At 37.0% G+C, this 25,335-nt stretch overlaps 1 protein-coding gene across 2 annotated transcripts in view; it reads right to left on the reverse strand.

Moving 5' to 3' along the window:
* Positions 1-25,335, reverse strand: part of APP (amyloid beta precursor protein) — a 171,291-nt gene that overhangs the window by 112,346 nt on the left and 33,610 nt on the right. For both annotated transcript variants that reach the window (XM_020995844.2, XM_020995845.2), the window contains exon 3: positions 10,219-10,348. In XM_020995844.2, the coding sequence (XP_020851503.1) occupies positions 10,219-10,348 (130 nt within the window). The remainder of the gene's footprint in view (positions 1-10,218; positions 10,349-25,335) is intronic.

Here is a 25,335-nt window from a genome sequence, read left to right on the forward strand (position 1 = left end):
GACACTGGCACGTATTAGAATACACAGATATGGCAAACAAACGTAAAAATGCAAAATGGTAGAAAACATAATCAAAACATCCTTTACTGACCATGAAACAATAAAAATAGTTATTGGTCCAGCAACCACAAACAAAAGCTATAGACCCAAATGGAGATTTAACAATGAAACCCTAACTAATGAGTAAAAGAACAAATCATAGAAATAATTTATAATTATGTGAAAGGAAATGATGAAACAATATACCAAAATTTCTAGGTTGTAGGTAAAGCAGTCCTGAGGGTGAAAATCATATCCTTAACAAATATACATGAACAAAATACAAAAAGAGAGGATTAATGAACTCGTATGAATTAATGAACATTAATGAATGTGTATCTTAAAAATTATAAAGCCAATAAATAAACAAGGCTAAAATAAGAACAAAAAAAGAGACGTTACTCATCAGAGGAGAAATAGATAAATTGGAAAGAAAAATTTAAACCAAAAAGACGGTAAGTAAAATGAAAACCCTGTTTTTAGAAAAGATTAATACAACTGATAAACTCTTAGCTAATTTCATTAAAAAGAAGATGGCAAGAAAAAAACAAATAAATACAATAGCAAATGAGCAGGGTGAAATCAATAAAAAAGGACAAAAATAAAAAGAATAATCAGAATGAACTGTGCACAGTTATAGGCCAAAAAATCTAAGAACACAACAAAATAAAGGAATACTTTCAAAAATATAAAATACTCAGCATATAGAACAGTTAAAAACTTTACATAACCTAATCCCAGAAAAAGAAAACGAATTAGCTGTAATGAAACCACCGAAGAAAAAAATCCTAATCCTGATGGATTCATAGGAGAATTCTATCAAACTTTTAAAGAAAAATTACTATCCGTACTTCACAAATTATTCTTAAATGTTGAGAAAGAAAATGCCCTACCAGAAGCTTTTTATGAGACAAATATAGTCCTAATACCTAAACAAGGGAAAGACAGAACAAAGAAGGAAAATGATAGATTAATATCATTAATAAATACTGACTCAAAAAAAAAGCCCTTCAAAGAGGCTACAGCAATTTGTTCAAGAAATCATTCATTATGACCAAGTATGATTTATGCCAAGGGTGCCTGGATGGTTCAACATTAAGAGAAAAAAAAAATCAATATAACTGATTAAAATAATTAATTAAAACCCAAACTTCCAAAATCACACAATCATCTCAATAAATGCAGAAAAAGCCTTCAAAAAAGTATGGCACATTTTTATCTTACAAAAAGCATCTGTCAGGGCAGCTAGGTGGCGCAGTGGATAGAGCACTGGCCCTGAAGTCAAGAGGACCTGAGTTCAAATCCATCATCGGACCAAACGCGTACTAGCTGTGTGACCCTGGGTAAGTCACTTATCCCCAACTGCCTTAAAAAAAAAAGCATTTGTTTAAAACCAAAAGTAAGCACCACAGACAATGGGGATACTTTTCCAGTAAAGATAGGAGTGAAGATAAGATTCCCACTATTATTTGATATACTTTTAGAAATGATAGCAATGAATAATAAGATGAGAAAAGAAATTAAAAGCATAATGAAAGGTAAAGAAGAGATAAAACTATTCCTATTTGATGACAGAATAGTATATTTGGAAAATCATAAAGAATCAACAAAGATACTGAGATAATACCATGAGCAAAATTGCAGGCTAGAAAATCCTCAAAAAATCAAAAGTAAACAAGATGGAGTAGATGTATTCTCTGTTTCCCACTACTTCTCAATCCTCTGGAAAACAGAAATTATGCACCCAAAATAAAGTGACTTCAGTTGTCTCCATGGTCAAGGACACCCAGAAACCAAAAGAACATTTTTTAGAAATGCATTAATGCTTACCAACCCTGAACTCACCATACACTCCTATTCCAGCTCGCAAGGTACTGACAACAAGGCTACACTACACCAGCAGACCCAAAAACACAACACAGGTTCACAACAAAACCCATCCCCACACCTGGGTCCCAGTTCTTCCATCCTTCTTTTCCTGTGCTGTGGAGATCCCAACTCCAGCCTGCAGAAATCTGCACTGGCTCTGAAAGACAGCTAGGAGGCTGCAGTCTCTCTAAGGCAAAAACCTACAGCTTTGGGGGAGGAAGGTATTCACAGAGGACACTGAAGTTATCAAAGATTTTGGGAAGCAGAAAACTTAAAGACATCGAAAACAAACAGATAAATCAATAAGAAAAAGAGTGACAACAGAAGGAAAAATGGTCTAGTAAATGAGTTCAGGCATCTATGAATAAATACTGAAAAATGAAGGAAAGCGATCTAACACTTGATGAGACAGAGACCTTGTGGAATTTGGGGAGAATGTGGAACTGCAACATGCTATTCCTCAGTGGCTCAAAAGAGAAATGAGAAAAATAAGAGCAGAATTTATGGAATACACAAGAAAAATAAAAAACAGAGTAGAAAAACTGGAATCACCAAAGAAACAAAAGAGAGAACTAGATTTGGATTATAAATTCAGAGAGAGAAGGGCAATCTAGAAGAGAAGCAAAAAACAAGAACATTAAAAGAATATGCTCATTATGCAAACAAAAGATACTGATTACTAATATAGGATGCCTACAGACAACCAAGGGGGCATCTAGGTGACACAGTGGGTAGAGTGCTGGGCCTCAAATCAGGAAGACTCATCTTCCTGAGTTCAAACCCAGCCTCAGACACTTAGCTGTGTGACCCTGGGCGTATCACTTAACCCTGTTTGCCTTGGTGCCTGTAAAATGAGCTAGAGAGAAGGAAATGGCAAACCACTACTACAGCATCTTTGCCAAGAAAACTGGGTCACAAAGTTGGACACGACTGAAACAACTCAACAACGACAAATTAAAAGTAGCTGCTTGTACAAGCTATAAATGAACTCCCAAAGTGGGGTAGGTAGGGGTGGGGGTGGAAAAGAATGGATTGACAAGTGAATTCTATCAAACATTTAAAGAGAAATTACTTCCAGTATTACATTAAATGTTTGTAAAAATACAAAAATAAAGAAATCTTCCAATTTTTTCTATGGTTTTGCTATAAAGTAGAGAAAGAAAACCACAGATCAGTATCTTTAATGAATACAGACTCAAAAAATTTAAATAAAATCTAAGCAAATAGGCTACAACTTATTAAAAAAAGATCATATAATACGAACACAATGGATTTAAACTAGGAATTCATAGGACTACAAATATAACAAACCATATTAAAACGTGAATAATAAAAACTACCTGATTATATCAGTAGATGCTGAAAAGGTTTTATTAAATTTTTTTTTTTTTACAAAATCTACACAGGAATAAAGGGACTTTTCCTTAATGTAGTAACTACTATCCATTACAATAAAAAGCCAGCTCTACATGTAATAGGCCTTTCAAATAAAATCAAATTTATTTTTTAAATAAAAAAGGTAAAGCAAGTATGCCCATTATCATCACTCTATTTAACGGGATGCTAGAAATGCTAAGTTTAGTAATAACACAAGAAAGAGAAATCAATGGAATAAACATAGGCAGTACAAAACTGTCTCTGCAGAAGATATGAATCCTAGAGTCAACTAAAAAGAGTTTAATTGCCACAATAATCTCAGTAAAGCTAAAGGATAGAAAATAAATCCATATAAATCATCAGTATTCCTCTACATTACCAACAAAACCCAGCAGGAAGAGACAGGAGAAATTCCACTTGATATAATTACAGAATCCATAAAATATTTGGGCTTATATATACCAAGACCCACATAAGAAATATATGAATACAGCTACAAAACACTCTTTACTGAAATAAAGACGGACCCTAATTAATTGCAGATAGGTCAGGACAATATAAGAAAAATGACAAATCTACCTAAATTATCACACCAATCAAATAACTAAAACATTATTTTATAGATCTAGAAAAATAATAACAAAATTCATCTGTAGGGACAGATCTCAAACTACACTGCAAAGTAGTAATCATCAAGATGATTTACTACTAGTTAAAAAATATCGGGCAGTCACCTACTGGGCGTTGGGATTAGTTCACTTTTGTGCCTGTGACAGGTCAGGACCCAAAATCCCTTTAGCTATAAGCACTGTTTGCCAGAGAACATGATGGCCTGTAGACCCTTTGAATTCTATACCAGAACATCCACAGGCTGATAGCTGTCTTTTTGTGATAAGAGTGAATGGAAATCGATCTTTGATTTAATGAATCATTTTTCTATTTAGTACTCTTTTTCTTATTTGCTGGGGTGCTGTTCAGAATAGTCATACTTTGCTAACATCTTTCATCAGGCCGACAACAATGGGAGAATGTGGAAAAGAAAGGAAGAAAATATTATGAACAACAGAATTTTTAAACTGGATATGAATATTAAATGATAATATTATAAACAGCAGGTCTTGATCATTATGCTAATATATACTAAAAGATCTGAACCACATCAATATTGACAACAAAGATATAGAAAACAATATAGAACCATGGAATAAATGCTAGACTTGGCATCCAGTAACTGAGTTCAAAGCCAAGGTCTGCTACCGAATACCTGTGTGACCTGAGTCAAGTTATATAATCTCTTTGAGCTTTAGTTTCCTCATTTGTAAATGAGGGTGTTGGAAGAGAGGACCTCTAAGGCCCCTTCCCTGTAGATCTAAAGTTATAATCCACAGTAAATAATTTACAGCCAAAGGGAAGCTCAGCTCACAAGTTCTCAGAAAGGGAAATAAGGGAGACTGAAGTGTTAATATTAGCATGCATTACTCATGAACACAAAGAAAAAATGACTTCCATGAGAATAATTGCAGCTTCCTTGCCATCAAGTGTAGCAGGGAATGAACAAGATAAAGCATTTATTTGCAAGTTAACAAATATTTATCAAGGGCCAACTGTTTGCCAGGTATTGTGATAAATGCTGGAAATATAAAAGGCCAATAGAAAGAGTGCTGGTCCTCAAGGGATTTATTTCAGATAGGATGATGGGACACAAAAAAGGTTTGGAGGGGAGTGTGAGGAGGGGGGTAACAGAAGGCAGCAGAGCCGGAAATGATGATGACTGGGTGGGTACTTCCTCAAATGGAAGTTCCTCAGAGGAAGCCTATGAAGATAATGACAATATCCTTCAAGATAGTGAATTAATCAGTCAAGCACTTACTATGTGCTAGGCATTGTGCTAAGATTCTGGAGTCACAACGAAAGGCAAAAAGACAATTACTGCCTTCACATTCTAATGTGGAAGAAAACATAAACAGCTGATGGGTGGGGAACCTGTGACCTGGAGGCTACATGTGGACCTTTAGGTCCTCAAGTATGGCCTTCTCACTAAATCCAAACTTCACAAAATAAATCCCCAAGGATTTGAGGACCCAGAGGGCCACAGGTAGCCTCAAGGTCACAGGTTCCCCACCCCTGGCACAAGATATAAGCAGTATAAATGGAAGGTGTCCTGTGAGGGAAGGCTCTGACAGCAAATAAAGGAGTCTGGAAGGGGGGAAGGGTTTGAAAAATAAGAAAATGGACATGCTGAGTTTAAGATGTCCAGGGGATGAACAATTGTTCAATAGGCAGATGGAGACGTGAGACTGGAGGTCAGCAGGGATAAGGAGATTTAAGAATCATCAGCACATAGATGATAATTGAATCCACTGGAACTGAAAGGAATAAGGCTAGGAAGGTGGGCTAGATTATAAAGGGATTTAAATTCCAACAGAGGAATATATATTTGATCTTGAAAGTAATAAAGAAGTCCTGGGAGTAACTGAATAAGCTGATCTGCACTTTAGAAAAGTCAGTTTGGCAACTGAGTGAAGGCTAGACTGGAGAAGAAAAAGCCTTGAGGCAGACAGAGACCAATTAGGAGGCTATTTCAATAATCCAGGCAAGTAGTGAAAGAACCAGTTAATAAGGAGAGAATGAAATAAATGAATAAACAAAAGCAATTTTTTTAAACTATGCACTCAAATACAGATGTAAATAGAAAAGCAAAGATAGTCCTCAACTTCAAGGAACTTGTTTTCTAATGGGCAATACAATATATATAAGCGAAGACAGCACACAGGACAGCAGATGGCACCTCTTCCAGAAATAATGGCAGAGTTCATTTGGTCATGCATCATGGGTTCCCAAATGAGAAGCAGATATATAGGGTAGTCCTGAAGCAGCAAGGTGGCTGGACTGACTAGAAGATAAGGTGGGAGAGTGGACACTGAAGTAAAGCATGGCAACTGAGTAAAGATGTGGGGTGAGTTCAAGGAAGAAGCTGAGGCTGACTCCAAGGTCATGAACGAAGGTGAATATATAAGGATGGTAATACCCTTTGAAAAAAAAAAAGAAAAACAGAGAAACTCAAAAGGTTAGGTTTTGTAGGAGAAAGTTAAATTCCGTTTTTGACATGCTGAATTTGAGATGTCCACAAAAATCCACTGTTTGTGGCTGAATAAACCAATTTTAATCAAACTTTATTCTGGCGATATTTAGTACAGTATACAAGTGTCCTAGACAAGGGCTATCAAGAATTGGCATTAAGTTAGCTAGTGTAGACAACTACTTTTCACCACATCTTTTGCTGATAGCTCATGTCTTAGCCAAGCAACACAATAAATCACTCATCTTTTGTGCTAGTGTAGGAATTTGTTTATTCCTCAGATGTAGAAGCCTTTAATTAAACCATCAAGCTAAGAATGAAAGTGTCAAAAGGCAATAGCAGTACACTAATTAAATATACATTGTATGGGACTCTAATATACATTACAATACTCTGATGTGTAGTTGTAATTAAAGAGGTAATGAGAAATATCTAGAACAAAGGACACTACAAAAGACGTCCCTGAAAGGACTGACTCAAACTATACTTGTATACTGTACTTATACAAAGTAAGAATGAGAAAATTATTTTCCAAAGACCATGACAAAGATATGGGTGGGATAAGGTTGATTCTAAGGCCTAAACTCTAAGGATTGCTTTATTTTTGCTTGTTTGTTTCTTCGTTTGCAGGATTTTGAATGAGAAAATTGCAATAGTAGAAATTAAATTTGAAAACAGCAAGACTTCAAACCTTACCTTCTACTCTTAACTAGAGATACTGACCCTGTTGGCATTTAAATGGCATTCACAAAATTGAACTATAACTTCTTATATTCAATAACCTGCATTCAAATATTAAGAGAACATCATTTAAGATTCAAATATTTTCTATATACTAAAACAGCTCCAGAAAAAGCAACTCTAACTAAAATTTGGAATAGCAGTAAGAAATAAACATTCTAAACCTACTTTTCTTTCTTAAACCTCTAGAAGCTATAAAATGGCTTGAAGACTGCTTTCAACAAAAGTAAAAAAATTTTTTTAAACTTGTTCTGCTAGATATATGATGTGCCATACTAAAGTTTCATCATTCCAGATGAAAGATGGACACTCTTTCTCAGTATTATTCTCAGTGGAGGCTTGTTAAGATGGAAAGTCTGAAATAACTGATAAAAATCTGAAAGCCAACCTCTGCATGAAACTTATAAAAATACATAATACTAGGAACTACTGCTGAATAGATAAATGGTCAAAGAACAGAAATTTCATTTTGAAGAAATGGAAAAGGTCCACTACAATATGAATCTACCTGAATCAGAAACAAGATAAGTGCAAACTGAAACAACTCTGAGGTCTTATCTCATAAACCATCAAATTCTCATAAACCATCAAATTTGAAATAGTCAACACTGGAAGGGCTTTGAAAAGACAAGTACTTTAAAATGTTAGTAGAACAGTGAATTAGTCTAACCATTTGTAATTATACATAACCAGCGCCCCAAAGTCCAGTGGTATGGGGCTCTGCTCATTGCTAGAGATCAGTGCCCCACAGCTGTGTGAAGGGCAGGGCAGAGCTGGGGAAGGCAGGAGAGAAAAGAGATTCGATCTCCTGACCCTCTTAGGGACTCTTGAGTCTCTTCAGTTGCTTGGGGCTTCCAATTTTAAGAGAGGAAAAAAATGCAGAAGGCCAACCCCCACTTCAGGTTGGTAAAGGAAGAAAAAACTCAGGAAGAAGCTGACATGAGAGAAGGTGACAGTCTCCATCATGCACCTATCCTCGGCAAGAGACTTCAGGGAATTTGCTCTTTGGAGGAGTCTTGTGACTTGCTCTCCTGGTTGAGCTGAGTTATCTCGCTCCTGGGGGAGAGCTCTTTTATTATATTGCCTGGGGTATATTCTCACGTGCGTACTTTCTCCAATTTCTGTTTTGCTGCTGATTCGGATAAATGGAGTTTCTTGGCTACTGGCTGGCTATGTGTACATTTACTGTGAAACATGAATTTGATGGGAAGGAAGTTAAGCCTTGGATATAAAACTTAGGGTTCTTCTTTCCCCTATTAAAGAAGAGCAATCAGAAGTTTAGCTTGAACCTTGAAATCACATCTCCAGACTAATAATATTTAAGGGAGCACAAAAATATAATTCTAGCCCAATATTCCCCTCTCTCTGAGGAAACCTCCTGCTTTTCCTCCTGGCAGGAAATAAAGTCTCCTTTGGAGAAGAGCTCTTCTGCACCCCACTTCAAGCCATAAAACAGTATATCTAGGCTACAGATGGGCAAAAAGTCTTTGCTACATATATAAGAAAAAGCATTTACCCTTTGACCCGGTAATACCACTCTTAAGTATATACCCCAAGAAAATCAATAGCAGAAAGAAAATACATGTAACAATATATTCAAAGCAGTACTCTTTGTTGTAGCAAAAACTGAAAACATCTATGCTTAGAGGATGGCTAAACAAGTTGCGGAGTATGAATAAAATGGTAAATTTTTTTTGCTCTAACAAATGAATACAAGACATCCACAGAAATTTTAGAAGACATATGCATGGATGTAGAATAAAATAAATACAATTGAGTACAATGTGGTACGGCACAGAAAAAAGCACTAGTTCTGCAGTCAGAAGATCTGGGTTCAAATCCCACCTCAGCACCACTTATTAACTGTGTAACCTTAAGCAAGCTGCTTAACTTCCCTGGGCTTCAGTTTCTTCACTTGTAAAACAAGGAGACAGGCTTCTCAGGTCCCTTTCAACTGTAGATACATAATCCACTCCAAATCTCATTCTCTGTCTCTCTCCCGTGTACAAAACTGTATTCTAATAATTACCACAATAAGACAAAAGGAAACATCTGAACCTGAAAGATTAATAACTTTGACTCAAAGAATGTTGAAACATACTCTTTTACTGTCAGTAGAGAAGCAGTGGCCCACATACTGTCAGACATGATCAATATGGCACTGTTTGTTTTGCAAAATTGTACTTTTTTTGTTATTATTATAAAAGAGGGTAGTTGGCAGGGGAGTGGGAGGAAGAAGATATTGAGAAATCATAGCAACATTAAAAAAAATCAACTTTTTAAAAAGACTGGAATTCTTCCAGTTTACTGGCAAAGTATTAAGAATTTTCCAGTTTTAGGCATCTAACTCAATGCAAAATAAAGTATTACGGGTTGCTGATGAGCACACAGAACTTCCCCCAAAATGCTGGCACAAGTATTTGGGTTATTGTAGTTATCTAGCCTCCCTCTACAAATGTAATTTGAATAATTATATAGTATAGTATCCATGTAATATGTACAGGTGAAAATTAATTTGCACTGAAGATTCAAAGAGAAATGATCTGGGTATTTGTTAAGAGAGATACTTGTAAACTCATCTGATTTTAAGCCCCAACTCTACCACTCACTAGTTGTGTGAAAGTCAGCATTAATTTAACCTCTCAGAATCACATATTCTCCCTTCTGGACAGTGTGGATAATAATATTTGCACCTACTTCACAGGACTGTTGTAAAGCTCAAATGAGAAAATGCATATAAAACATTTTGTAAATGTTAAAATATTAGCCCTTTTCTTTCTATTATTGATCCAACTAACACATCCTCTTTTCTTCAAAGAATCTTCACAACTAATAATAATTAGTTGGAAGAATAATAGGTACTTAATTAAATTCTTGCTAATCTGACTTGACTTACATGCTTACACATCTGTAAGCTTTATTTTTAAGTTTACAAGAAGCTTAAAAGGAGACCAATTCCACTTGGGTTATAGGACACACAGATTTAGAACTGGAAAGAATCTCAAAAGCTATTTAGCCCAACTCTCTTATTTTACAGGCGGGAGAATGCAGATCCATAGAGGTGAAACTGCCCAAGATAACACATAATCAGACATACATTCTCATGAACTCACCTAAGCATCGATAAGGAATGACGATGTGGGGATAACTCTTGCACTGCTTTCGGCCTCTCTTACACCAGTTCTGAATTGTCACTGGCTGGTTAGCTTCCACGACATTGGTAATCTGTAGTTCTGGATAGACCTGGCAGGAAATACACATGAAGATTATTTTAAAAGCTTCCAATCTGATTCCATGTTAAGAAATGTAACAAAGTTTGTATTTGGAATTTCACATTACTTGAATCATTCCACCATCAAGGATCTAAACTCTAAATTGATCCAAATGTAAAATGAAAATTGCTACATTGACCCAAAAGACAAAGGAGAAGAATGTGATTAGTGATACCTTGAAGTGTAAAATAAAAAGCCTAAATTTAACATTGAGGCTGATTGTGATAATCCACTGAAAATTTTCTTATGTACCTACTGCTTACAAAGGAATACTATAGTACTGTTCTGTGGGGGAATTTAAAAATCTCTATCTTAGAGGAATTTACCAGATTTATTGTTGTATTCTCTTGTTTGTCAATGCTTCTTATTTCTGTTCTTTATATAAAGAAAAATTAGACAACATTCTGAAGAAAGTTTCACATAGTGCCTATGATAGCACTAGATAGGTTCTGTGGTAGCAAGAAAGGGGAGATTCAAGAGATGTTGGGGAGGCAGAGACAGTTAAGATTTGGCATTTGACTAGAAACGTGGTATAAAGAGTGAGAAGCTGAGGACAATGCCAAAGTTGCTAACCTGAGTGGCTAAAATAAATGAACAATTTTCAAAGCTTATTCTACCAATTAGAGAACTAGAAGACAATTGTATTTAAGGGCAAAAATAATGAATTCTATTCCGTATATTTTGAGTTGGAGAGGTCTAGGACAGAGCCATAGGGAATACTCAAACTTAGGGAGAGTGATATATCAAACAAATTGGAAAAGATAACCAATAAGGAAGAGGTCAATAGGTGGGAGGAAAACCAAAACAAGAGAGTCATGAAAAGCCAGAGAACAAAGAGCACACAGGATGAGCCGGGGTGGGGTGGAGGGTCAACAGAGGGAGATCAAGAATGCCGAGAAATTTTTAGAAGTCTCCAACTGGAAATATGGAAAAGTGTCAGCACACAGAGCCTAAGCTACCTAGTGGAAAAGCTCTAAAAATGAACCAGAAGAAACAATGATAAAAGAAATGAAAACAGAAAGAGCTACAAGTTCTTCCCTCCAATCTAAGAAAGACTGACATTATTGAAATCTGAGAAGAATGAAAAGAATATAAACGTTAACTGTAACTTCTGTTCCAAAACCCACTGATATAGCATTATCTCTTTACTGGTGAAGATGAATGCCCTGTGAGGGTTAGAGTGGAGATGGAAAAATGGCTGAATTTTCAGTCTTTGGAAACCCGCTTCAGGACTCAATGAACTTGGAGTCTTCTTTGACATTCTTCAACCATGATCTGCTTCAGGTGAAATTTCCAGCTTTGAAAGGTCTCACTTCCCTTCTTGGCAAGAAGGAAAGGGGAGAGAAGAAAAGGCTTAAGGTATATCTATCTTTCTGTTCTCTTAAATACTGTTAGTCTAGGGATATGACTGGGTTCAATTCTGATCACTTTGTCATTACTGGGAGGGAAGAGGGATCCCAAGCTATATTCAAGGTTTGACCCTTTTCTTACCTAATACAATGAACACACATAGCAAACAGCAAAGAAATGCATTTATCTAAATCATAGCAAAACAGAAATCAGAGAAAGTATAATATAGGAGGATATCTGCCAGACAACACAGAGTGAAGGAGCTCTCCCACTGGGATTGAGATAACTCAGTTCAACCAAGAGAAAGTGATCTTGGATCTCACCCAAGGAGAAAGTGTCTGCAGTCTTTAGAGTACCAAGCTGGATATACAGACAAGAAGGAAACTGTCTGCTTCTGTCATGCTTTCTCAGAGTCTTCTCCTTCAGCAACCTGAAACGCAACTGACCTCTTCCATCTTCTTTCAAAACTGGAAGCCAGAAGTGCCTGAAGTGACTCACACCTGAAGAGTCGAGAAGTCTCAAAGTCTGATGAGTCCTGAAGGGGACTCCCAAAGATTGAAGAGCTGTTCTGGCCAACTCCTTCCCATTCCTCATGCAGGGCAGGGCATTCATCTCCTCCAATAAGAAAAGAGACCCATAGCAATGGGTCTTGGGCCAGGGTTACATTACACTGTTAACTCCTTCAGAGCAGAGACTGTCTTTTACCTTTTTTGCATTCCCAGCATTTAGTATAATGCCTAAGCACAAGTTGGTGCTTATTACTTAGAAAGTGGCTGACAGACCATACCCATATTTGGAGACAGGGCAAGACCAGGACCCAGACACCTCTCAGGCTTCTCCCTCAAATGCACAACTCTAACTCCAGGAAATACCACATAGCCGTACCCAAGGAACAGCAGGAAAGAGAGACAACTAGGCACCCAAGCAGCACAAAATCCACACAAGCCCATAATCAGAGACAGAGCCAGGGTAGAGCTGAGGCAGCTCAGCAACCAGAAACCTGAGTCACACTGGGAGACAGAGCTAGACCTGTCCCCTGGCGGCACCTCTCAAGGAACCACAGGAGAAAGGGCCAGTGCAGCACTAAGAAGAAAAGTACGTAGAGTCACTGTAGGAGACGTGCTACAAGCACTATTAATGATATCTAGCTGGGGTCTGTCAGGTTTAAGGCAAGGGATGAAGTGTACTCTAGATTGGAGACTGCAAGAAGCCCAAGACAGATCGCACATGGGAGACTGAGCCAAAACTCAGGAATTCCTGAAAAGGCTGGGCTTAGTCCTGGTCATATCACAGAGGACCAAAAAGGTCTGCCCATTCCATCAAAAAGTATGAAAGGTAGCAGTTTTATAAAAGCACAAAACCCGAATCCAGAAACTAAGGCTGGAAATAGGAATAAACAGAAACAAATGACTAGACAATAAAGTATTATGGACCAAAATAAGCCCACAAGATAAAGCCAGAGGAAAAGAGTAATTCTGCAAGTCCAAGTATCAACCTGAGAGAAAACAATTACTTGGCCTCATGAATTACAAGAGTACTGGAAGAATAAAACAAGAGAAAATGAAAAATTACATCCAGAGAGGAAAAGACAACAAGAAGAATAAATAGCTTAAAATAGATGAACTTCAATTAAGAACTTAATTCCCTTAAAAGCAGGATGGACCATACATAAAGTTGGACATGACTCAAACACAACAACATATAATGAAACAACTTGGTGAGAATATGAAAACAAAATTAAAACACTGAAAAAAAAAATATAAAGTATATACCAACCACACACACACACACACACACACACACACACACACACACTGTCCTGAAAAAAAATCAAACAGATCAAGGAGATGGTAGGAACTAGTCTTAGAATCACTGGGCTACCCGAAAAATCATGACTTTCCAAAAAAAAATTTGGATAACATATTTCTAGAAATTATAAAGGAAAAAGCATAGATCTATCAGCATAAAAGGGTAAAGTGAAAACAGAAAAATATACCAGTCACCTCCTAAGTAAAATCCCCCCAAAAGTCAAAATTTAGTATATCTAAAGCAAAAATAATAATAATAAGACTGCCAGGAACCAAAAAGTAGGAACTAAAGGCCTGAAGTCAGTTATTATACAACTTGAAAGTTACAACTATAAAGGTGAAAAGAGCTTGCAATATGAAATTCAAAATAGGAAAAGATAAAAATTTACAACCAAGAATAACCTACCTTCCATAACTAATCCTAAAGAAGGGAAATGAACCTTTAATGAAACAAAGGATTTCCAAGCAATCATGAAGGCCAGAGCTTAACAGAAACTATGAAATATAAATGCAAGAGTGAAGAGAAAGAGAAAGGCAAATATGCTTAGCCAAATGGAAGAGATTTTAATATTTTATGCCCTTACATTCAAATATTAGGAGAAGTAGGCATCTTCTCAGAACCCTAACAGGGCTGGGAGTGGTTTTCTTCTGTTTTGATGATCTTAAGAGAAAAAAAGGAAATAGCTAGGAAGGGAGAATGAGGCAGGGGAAAAAGTGGAAAGGGACCTTACTAGGGGTGCATTGAGTTGAATAATACATAAAAATGGGGAAAAGGGAGGGGAGGAACAGAACTGCTTATGTTTTATTGCTTTTCAGTTGTGTCTGACTCTTTGTGACCCCACAGATCATAGCACACCAATACTGTCCCTGGGGTTTTCTTGGAAAAAAGTACTAGAGTGTTTTGCCATTTCCTTCTCCAGTGAATTAAATCAAATGGAGATTAAATAAAAATCTAAAAGATTTGGTGGGTCTAATAACAACAGTTATTAGACTTCAGTGTCCTCAACTGTAAAATGGGAATAATAATAGCAATTACCTCTCTGGGTTGTTACAAGATCAAATGAGATAATATTTGTAAAGCACTTACCATAATGTCTAGCTGCTACAGATACATTTGTACATATGTGTCCTTTCTTTCTTTCATCTCCTTGAGGTAATAGGCCTAGTAGTGGTATCACAAAGTCATATCATTTGTAGGAGCTTTTTTATTTTTATATTTTGGTAAGAGCAAAAAACTAGAATCTAAAAGATACCCATAAGCTATAGAATGGCTGAATAAATTATGGTACATATGGTTATGTATTAAAGGAAGACTATTGTGCTGTTAAAAAAATGAAAAGGATGGCTTCAGACGAACCACAAACTGATATAAAGTGAAATGAGTTGGGTGGGGTAACCCACAGCCTCGAGGCCACATGTGGCCCTCTAGATCCTCAAGTACAGCCCTTTGACTAAATCCAAACTTCACAAAACAAATCCCCTTAATAAAAGAATTTGTTCTGTAAAACTTGGACCCAGTCAAAAGGGTGCACCCAAGGACACAGAAGGCCTCATGTGGCCTTGAAGCCACGAACAGGTTCCCCACCCGGTACAACAAGGAGAACAATTTATACAATAATAGCACTATAAAAACCAATAATCTTAAAAGACTTGAAGAACTCAGCTTAATGCAAAGCAGTAATCAACCATGATTGTGGAAGATTGCTAATGAACAATGTCATGGACTTAAAATGAATTAGACATATGTTGGGATATGACCAATATGGGAATTTGTTTTGCTTAATCATGCATATTCATTACAATGGCGGCGGTTTTTCTTTTTATTTCAGTTGTGGGGAGAGGTGGGAGAGAGAAAATAAATCTTAACTGAAAAAAATTAATTTAATTTAAAGAAAGAGTCTATAATAATGACCACCTTACTATGTAAGCCTTTTTGTACTTCAATTGTTTTTCCTCTAAGTACAATAGATATTATGACATTGTGTGAGAGTGTGTGTGTGTACCTCCACATCTATGTGGCAGCTAAGTGATGCAGTGGACAGAGTGCTGGACCTGGAGTCAGGAAGATCTGAGTTCAAATCTAGCCTCATACACTTGCCAGTTGTGTGATACTGGGCAAGTCACTTAGCCCCTATTAGCCTCAGTTCCTCATCTGTAAAATGGGGACACATTGGAGAAGGAAATGACAAACCACTCCAGTATTTTTGTCAACAAAACCCCAAATTGGGTCACAAAGAGCAGGACATGTATTTATGTATGAACCATATACACACACAGACAAGTATATACAAAGATACATACACACACATATATATATATGGCTATATACATACATATACACATACCTGATATATATATCCCTTAATTACCTATGCTCAATCAACAAGTATTTTAAATGTCTAATATGCAATGCACTAAGTGCTGTGTGTGGCAGTGAAGATGCAAATATAAAGAATGAAGAATTCCTATTCGCAAGGAGCTTACATTTTAAGTTTCTTTCTTTTATTGTTTTATTTTTTATTTATTTATTTATTTATTTTTGGCAATTGGGGTTAAGTGACTTGCCCAGGGTCACACAGCTAGTATGTATCAAGTGTTTGGTCTGAGGCTGGATTTGAACTCAGGTCCTCCTGAATCCAGGGCCAGTACTCTATTGACTGCTCCACCTAGGAGCCCCTAGGAGCTTACATTTAAAAATAAAGTTAATAAATACAAATATATACAAATTAACTAAATACAAGATATTTTGGGAAAGAGGGTATAAGAGGTTGAGGTATTTAGGAAAGGCTTCACACAGAAGATGCTGCTTAAGCTGTTTTTAAAAGAAAGAAGAAGTCTCTAATGAGGCAGATATAAGGAGAGAATCGTATTCCAGGAATGTGATAAGGCCAGGACAAAGGCACAGAGTCAGAAGATAGGGTCATAAGAGAGGAACAGAGAGAGAAAGCCAGATAGAAGGGTCAAAGAGTACTGGAAGGGGAGTATACCCAAAGAGGCTGGAAAGACAGGTTGAGGCCAGGTTCATCCAATCAAAAAGGTGCAAGACTTACATGCCTGACATAGAGTTAACAGTGAAAAAGTATCAACTGTATACTTCTATGGTCATTAGGACTTTAGGATTATAAATATAACACCAAACAATATAAAGTTTGCAATGATCACAACTAAACTGCTTCTAAGCAAAAATAGAGAGTTAAATCCCTAGAACTGTGTACTGACATGCTGCTTGAGGCTGGGCCTTCACAGTATAATAAAAATGACAAGACTACCCCAACTAACTTATTCACCTAGTGTTGCAGCAATCAAACTTCCAAGGTATTTCACAGCATTATAAAATAAAGTCACAAAACGTCTAGAATCTCCATTTTTGAGTAAAAAGTAGGATTCAAGGAGTTCTTACCAGCATTACCAGCCCTATAATTATACTAAAAAGCAGTAATCACCAAAACTACTTGTACTGGTTAAAAAAAGAAATGTGGATCACTGGGATAGACTAGAATGCAGAAGAATGTGAAACAAATGAACTTAATAACCCAGTGCTCAATAACTCTAAGAATAGAAAATACTTGAAGAAGAATCTCCTGTTTGACAAGAACTGTAAAGAAAATTGGAAAGTGGTTTGGCAAAAATTAGGTATAAGGCATCTTCTTCCAACACATACCCACAACACATTCAAAAGGGCTACAAAACAATTATAAAAGGTAACATCCTGAAAAAATAACAACAATAACAACTAGAAGAGAATGAGATCAGGTATCTTTCAGGACTATAAACAGTGGCAGAATTCCTAATTAAAGAAAGGATAGATAGAAGAAATGGTAAAAAAAAAAAAATGAAGTGCACTACATAAAATATAAAAGCCTTTGTACCAATAAAATCAAAGAAGAGAGAATTAAAAGAGAAATGACAGATTAGGAAAGCACATTTTCATTACATCTTACTTATAAAAATTTGCTATCCAAAATATATGCAAACTGGTAAAGATGGGAAACAATGTCAGAAAAGGTGCAGAAAGACAGAGCCATCTGTAGAATTACTTCAGTTCCTCACACATGACACTCCATCTCTCATTTCCATGGCTTTGCACTAGCCCTCTCACATGCTTGGAATGCATTCCCCCTCTTTATTCTGTTCTTCTGACTGCGTCCTTTGGGCACAACTCAAGCACCATTATCTGCATAAAGCCTTTCTGGAGTGCCCCACTTATTAGCATCCTTTCTCCCAAACTACCTTGAATTTAAAAAATATGTATATCTGTATATATGTTTTATATATCTATATCTATATATATATATACACACACACATACATACATTTGTTAAGTATACATATAATATATAATACACATATAACACATAAATACTTGAATTTCTTAATTTTGTATTTATGCTGTTTAAATGTGTAGTTGCTATCTTCCCCCATTTTAGAATGGAAACTGCTTTTTAGTCGAGACTGTTTCATTCTTTGTACTCCTACCCCTAGGACCCAGCACAGCGTCTGGCATGACTAGCACAGTGCCTGGAGCATATCCTCTAGATAAATATATACTGATCATCTGAAGAAAACAGTGCATTGGCCAAGAAGCAAAACGGATTCAATGGGTAGTACACAAGCTATTTGAAAGTGCCATAATATTTACTCTGTCTTTATTGATCTCTCTAAATCTTCCAATCAGTCCCATACTAATAGCTTAGTCTTACAGAGCAAATACTCAAAATGCATAGCTATAGTGAGAAGACTAGAGTATTTGAAGTTCACACATAAAACTGCTCTCTATTTAGAACACATCATCAAGTATAGATCAATTAATACAAAATGTGGTCCCACCCAGGTAGACCATTTAAGCCTGCTATGATTCTGCATAGCCTTAAAACCATTTTCGTTACTCCTTAACAGAACTAAATATGGCTTTCAAGAAAAAGAGGGAGGCATACCCAAATACTGTATTATCACCTAACATACATGGATGATATAAAAGTATATAGCTCCTCTTAAAAACATATTAATCTACTTCATTTCATGAAACTTTCTCCAAGGATATAAAAATGTGATAAGTATTAACTTTTATTACCAAGGAAGAATAGAAAGTTAAGGTTTTGACAATGAATCCAGAGGTCACTGAACCAACGATGAAAGCAATACCTACAAATACCTTCTTAGTATTCTCCAAGAAAGGTAAAATAAAGCATGTTATCAAGGAGAAAGCTGAGATTGTGACTGTAAAGAGACTTAATAGCATCTTGAAAAAAAATTTAATGGAAAAATACAAAGTAATACCTATGCATTACCATTCTTAACATATACTTTTCTTTCTTTTTTTTTTGTGAGGCAATTGGGATTAAGTAACTTGCCTTGGGTCACGCAGCTAGTAAGTGTCAAGTCTGAGACTAGATTTGAACTCAGGTCCTCCTGAGTCCAGGGCCGGTGCTCTATCCATTGCACCACCTAGCTGCCCCTCTTAACATACACTTTTGACATAGTAAAATGGACTGCAACTGATAGATGTGCCAGAATTAACAGGCAAAATGCTAATGGATTTATCCAACAGATGCTTTCAGTGAATATACAGAAAATAAGATGACATACCAATAAAATTCTTTTAAGATAAAAAAATCTTACAAATAATGTGGTCCTACTTTCATCTTTCTCAAAGATAAAATCAACTTGTTTCAATGTAATATCTCAAAATATTCAAATATGAATAATACTTTACTTGAAAATGGTGTGTTCTGGAGTATTTAACAGAATATGAAAATTGGGCAAAACGGAAAGGAAGCTATTCAAGAAGAGGTAAAAAAAGTCTATGAATAATAGATTATTGTACACTAAGAAATGACAAATATAAGGAATTCAGAGAAACAAGGATGTATTTTTATGAACCAAAGAGGAGCAAATAAGCAGAATCAAATGACCAATATAAACAAAGTCTACACCAATGTAAACGAAAAGAAAATGATGGCATTATAGAACAGGTATCGAGGAAGGAGGGAAGAAGCACTTAGAGAACATCTATTACGTGCCAGTCCCTATGCTAAGTGCTTTACAAATATCTCACTTGATTTTCACTGCAACTCCATCAGGGAGGTATTGTTATTATCCCCATTTTACAGCTAAGGAAAATAAGGCAAACAGCAGTTACATTACTTCCCCAGGGTCACGCAGCTATTAAGTGTCTGGGGCTGTATCTGCACACAGGTCTTCCTGACTCCAGGCCCAGAGCTTTATTCACTGTGCTACTTACCTTCCTCTAATGAATCTACCTTCCTTCTTAGGCACAGGAGGTTCAACTAGGGCAGAATATTGCACACCTTATCAGATGAGATCAATCACTGTACCAGTTGTTGTCGTTTGATTTTGTTTGTTTGTTTGTTACATGAGAAAGTTCATTTTGGAGTGAGGTAACAAAGGGATCCAGGAATTGTAATGTAAAGACCCAAAGTATTAACACATTTTTATTTATCTTATTTATGCCTTTTTGTTTTTACTTCACCTTCATTTCTGAATATATCCTTCCCCAGCCCCAACCCAACTGACTCTCCTTTGTAACAAGTAGTAACACCTGCCCACTACGTACCTCTAGAAAGCCCCCTAGCTGACCTTCAACTTTAATTCTTCTGATGTTTAGCATTGTACGGCACACAGCCATCAATGGCAGAATAGTGTTAAAAAGATGAGCTTGAGGAGTCATGGGAAGATGGCAGCATGTTAGAAACTAAAGGGGCCTAGATTCCTCACAAGCACACTAGTAAATACTCTAAAAATGTACTTGGTCTATAACTGCATATAAGACTGCCAGAATCCAATGGAAGCCCTCAGTAGAAACAAACCTGGGTAGGTAGAAGGCAAAATCCAAAAGTATTCTGAGTCTTACGACAGAAGACAAGGCCAGACCAATGCTCAAACCACAGCCACCACAAGGAATATAAATACGCCCAGTGCTAGGCATCCTGTGCCCTAACCACTGCAGGAAACAGGTCTAGCCCAACCTAATATTGGGCAAGGGAAGACTGTGTTCCAGTCTTTGCAGAAAAACAGGCCAGTGACCACAGAGCAACCAAGCTACCATAGGAAACAGGGCCAGACAACTACTCAGTATAGAGCTGAGGCAGCTCAGGACTTTCACAAAAGAGACAGAGCCAAACTAGAACCAAAACTGGGACCTCTTCTTTCAGAACCCACTCCTGACCCAGAACCGAGGCAACCTAGACTGAAATGCAGTAGAAGACACAGCAGAACAAGTCTGTCCAGGCAGCCCACAACAAAGACAATAGGAGAAGGGACCAAGGCAGAATCTGGTAAGCAAAACACCGAGTATATTACAGGAGGTTTGCTATCAATAAACTATCAGTCACAATCAACATCTAGTTGGGGCCTGTCAGGCTCATGGCAAGTGTTGAGTCAACTCTGGAGATTCAGGACTTTGCAAGGAGCCAAGACTAAAATCTAAGTAGATCCAACAGGAGATTCAGCTAAAACCCATAAATTTCTGCAACAGGAATCATCTAAGCCACCAAATCCGGAACTAAGAAACATCTGTTCATACCATCCAAGAGTACAAAGAGTCTGACAAAAGAGAAGAGACAAAACCAATCCAGAAACTGTTGCTAAAAGGTATAAGTAAAGAGAAAGGGGGCAGGGAAGGAAGTAGGCATTTATAGAATCTACTATGTGCCAGGTATGGTGAAATATTTTGAACTGGGAGAAACGCGAGAGGTGTACCTAAGAAGAAAATAACCCCCCAAGTCTCAGAAGAGCCTCAGAGAAAACAATGTCCTAGCCACAAGAAGTGAAATGAAATACAAGATACAAAATATTTTATTAAAGGAAATTACAACTAATTAGGGAAGACAAATTAATAGCTTAGCCTAGATGATGACAAAACTAAAATTAGCCAAACAGAGCAATATGGGACAATAAAAATATTAAAATAAAATAAAAAGACTGGAAAAAAACAAAAGACATAATGTAGAAAAGATAATATATCTACTATCAGAAACAACGAATCTGAAAAACAAAGGGGAAAAATCAGACGACCTGAAAAATCATGTTTAAAAAAAAACCCATGGCGATGGAAGGATCTGGATAACATATTTCAAGAGATTATAAAAGTACCTAGATCTATTAGAAACAGATGGGAAAGTGGAATTACATGGGAAGAAAACCCCTCAAAAGACATTTAACCAAATGGAGGGAACTTTACAATGATAAACTGTTTATGATTTTTTTCAATCAACTAGTATTTATTAAGGGCTGAGAAGACGTGTTCCTCAGAAATCTAATGTCTTCAAGGATTATACAGAAAGTTAAATAAGAATGATGGAGGACCTAGAGAAGGTCATATTACATTCTGAAGGTACTAAAAGAAAAAGTAAAGGAGACAATGAAAATGTTGGGCAAAAACGAGAAAGAATTTATTAACATATAACATGGCTATATTTGGTCAAGCTGAAAAAATTGAGAAAAGGGCATCTAATCATCTTCACCTTCTTTTTAACTATACAAAAGAAGGTTGAACACACACAGGAAGAGCTTAATGTAGAAATTCACAATGTACAATATGGAAATAAGGAAAGAGAAGAAGAAGAAGAGATACATCTAAGGGGGAGGCAGAATAAGTAAGGCAATAAAGCAAAATAAACTCCAACCTCAAAAGGTGGCTCAAGAAGGGAAAGGGAAAGAGTCAAAAACTGTGATCAGAAGCGGGACAAGGGGGGAAGAGAGAGGCAATGGAACAAACAGATCACATCAATTATAGATCACTAGCCTTTAGCAAACTCCTACTCCTTCATTACTTTCTTCTTTATAAAGTAGGAGGAGGAACAAAGAGACAGGACAAAATAGAAGCAAACAGTGAACTAGAATTTATCAAGCATGTACTCTGTGCCAGACAAGGTGCAAGGTCCTGGGAATACAAAGAAAGGCAGAAAACAGCCCCTGTTCTCAAGGAGCTCAGCCAACCGAGGCAACAGTATGTGAACAACTAACTGCATATAAACCAGAGCTAGACAGGACAAACTGGGGGCAATATCAGAGGAAAGGCATGAAGAGTGAGGAGGACGAGACAGGACAAACTGGGGGCAATATCAGAGGAAAGGCATGAAGAGTGAGGAGGACGGGGTAAGACTTTTTTTTCTCTCTCTCTCAAAAGGTAGGGCTTTAGCTGAGACTTTAAAAAAAGCCAGGAAAGCTAGGAGACTGAGATAAAAGGACAGTTGGTGAAAATGTCTGGAGTAGAGAGACAGAGCATTTTACATGAGGAGCAGCAAGGAGGACAGTATCACTGGATCATAAAGTACATCGGAGGGCAGGAAACGGCCAGGTTATGAAGGGCTTTAAAAGCCAAACAGAGAATTTTGTATTTTATCCTGGAGGTGACTGGGTGCCAGCAAAGTTCATTAAGTGGGGGAGAGGAGGCAATAGGGTTCAATCTATGTTTTAGAAAAATCAACCTGACAGCTAAGTGGAAGATGGGTTGGAGCGGAGAGAAACTTGAGGCCGAGAAACCAATCATCACCATTGAATAGCAGGCTTGAGGTAATGAGGGCGTGTACCAGAGTGATGGCAATTATCAGAGGAGAGAAAGTGGCATATATGAAAGATGTTACAAAGACAGGATTGATAGGAATTAAGAATCGACTGGAAATGGGGAGGGGATGAGTGTGAGAGAGTAAGGAGTCAATCTATCATAAGAAACTGCGTTAACTAAAATTAATAATTTCTGGTAAGTTTCAGGATTTAATCAATACATATCACAATCATTTCTGTAAATGACCAACAAAACCCAGAGAAATATTCTACTGAAAGTAACTTCATAATGTGGCTGAGAATCTAGCAACAGACACAAAAACTCTATGAATACAGCTACAAGACACTCATTACATAAAGACGGACCTAAATAAAAGGAGAAATATCACTTGTTCAAAAGTAAATAAAATAGTAAAGATGACAATACAATCTAAATTCATTTACTCATTCAGTGGTCACAATCAAACTATCAAAGCATTCCTTTATACAGCTAGAAAAAATAATATTGAAATTCTTCTGAAGGAACAAAATTCAAGAAATTCAAAAAGAAATCACAAAAAAGAACGTGCAAAGGAAAGGGTCCTATCAGTATCACATCTCAAACTGTACAACAAAGCAACAATAACCAAACCTATTTGGTACTGATAAAAGAAAAAGAGGTAAAAAATGGAACAGGTTAAGCATAAAACATACAGGAACAAATGACACTTAGCTTTTGATAAACTGCAAGGCCCTAACTCCTAGGGTAAGTGAAAGGCAACCCAGAAGAGGAAAAGCAAAAAACAAAAACATTACAAGAAAATCTTCTAGCTCTATAAGCAAAACATATCTCAAAGACAGGCAGGGCAGAGAAAACCTAAGGACCATATAGTTTTCCTAGAAGAACATGATGGGACAAAAAACTTTTAACACCATAATGAAGAAAATAATAGAAAAGGCCTCCTCCGAACATCTGAACATAGAAAATGAAATTCCAATGGAAAGAATCCACAGATTTCCTCCAGGAAAAAAAAAAAACAACCTGCAAATTCCAAGACATATAGTGGTTAAATTTAATAATGCAATTCAGAAACAAATTCTGCAAGCCATTTAGAGAAAGACAATCAAATACAAAGGAAAGCACATTCAAATAATACAAGTCTATTCTGCACTTAGAAAAAGGAGGAGGGAATGGAATAATGTATTCCAAAGAGCATTGGAGCTCTGGCTGCAGGCCAGGGTGATATCCTGCAAATTAACCATACAAGAAGAAAGAAGGATATCCAATAATAAAGAAGAGTTTGAAACATTTTTAGAAAGAAAACAAGATTATTTGCTTCTCAAATAATCCAAATTTAAAAATGCAGGAGGAGTGAATAAACCAGACAGCGACAACAGAGACTTCTTTCTCAATACACACAAGGAGACAGGAGTGAAGGCAGAAGTCTGGTAGAGGTAACAGTGAAGAGGCAGATAGGGCATTACAGACTGGACTTGGTGACATCCTGCTTATAGGTGAATGCTTCTTTTGTGGACTACATTACAACATGGGAGAGGACATGAAAGGGAGAGAGGCTAGCAGGGAGAGAGAGTGATGTGTCGGGGCTAAATCAAGGGCTATCGATGAGGGCAAAGTGATTTCTGTGGGCTCAGAAAGAGAAGAGCCTACAGGAAACTGGGTGAGGAATGGGGGAGAGAGGGTAAAGAGAGGGGAAGGAAGAAGGTCTTACTTTGGAGGTAAGAGGAGATTCCACTGATGAACACTCCTATGGGTGAAGGGAGATAAATACACCTTACACTGGATGAGGCCTGGGGGATTTGGTGCGTGAAGTCTACTGGTTCTAAGAGGAGGGGAGTTGGAACCCCAGGGGACAACTGGAACCTAGGGGAGTGGGAAAGCATGGGCACAGGAAGGAAATTTCCAGGCTAATATTAAAAAAAGCCAACAAGAAAAAAACATATACATATACACACATACACACATAAACACACACACACACACAAGCACATATATAAGTGGGTGATGGGAGGAGGTGTGTGTGTGTGACACTTGTAATAATTATGAGTGTTCTTAGAGTAAAACACAATGGAAAAGGGTAATCCATAGGGTAAGCCCTACAAGGCAGTGGCAGAAAGTGCCTAGGTCTGAGCCAAGAATGGATGCCTTGGAAGCTTTGGTTGTAAGAAGAGAGGCAAAAGAGAGAGAACAGATGATTACAGGAGTCATGAATCAGAGGTCTAGAGTAAAGGGAAAGGGAAGACACAAATGAAGAGAGAGAGAGAAATCCTTTTTGTA

This window comes from Phascolarctos cinereus, unplaced genomic scaffold (genome assembly GCF_003287225.1).
Source record: "Phascolarctos cinereus isolate Bilbo 61053 unplaced genomic scaffold, phaCin_HiC Scaffold_726;HRSCAF=1367, whole genome shotgun sequence".
NCBI classification, from domain to species: Eukaryota; Metazoa; Chordata; class Mammalia; order Diprotodontia; family Phascolarctidae; genus Phascolarctos; species Phascolarctos cinereus.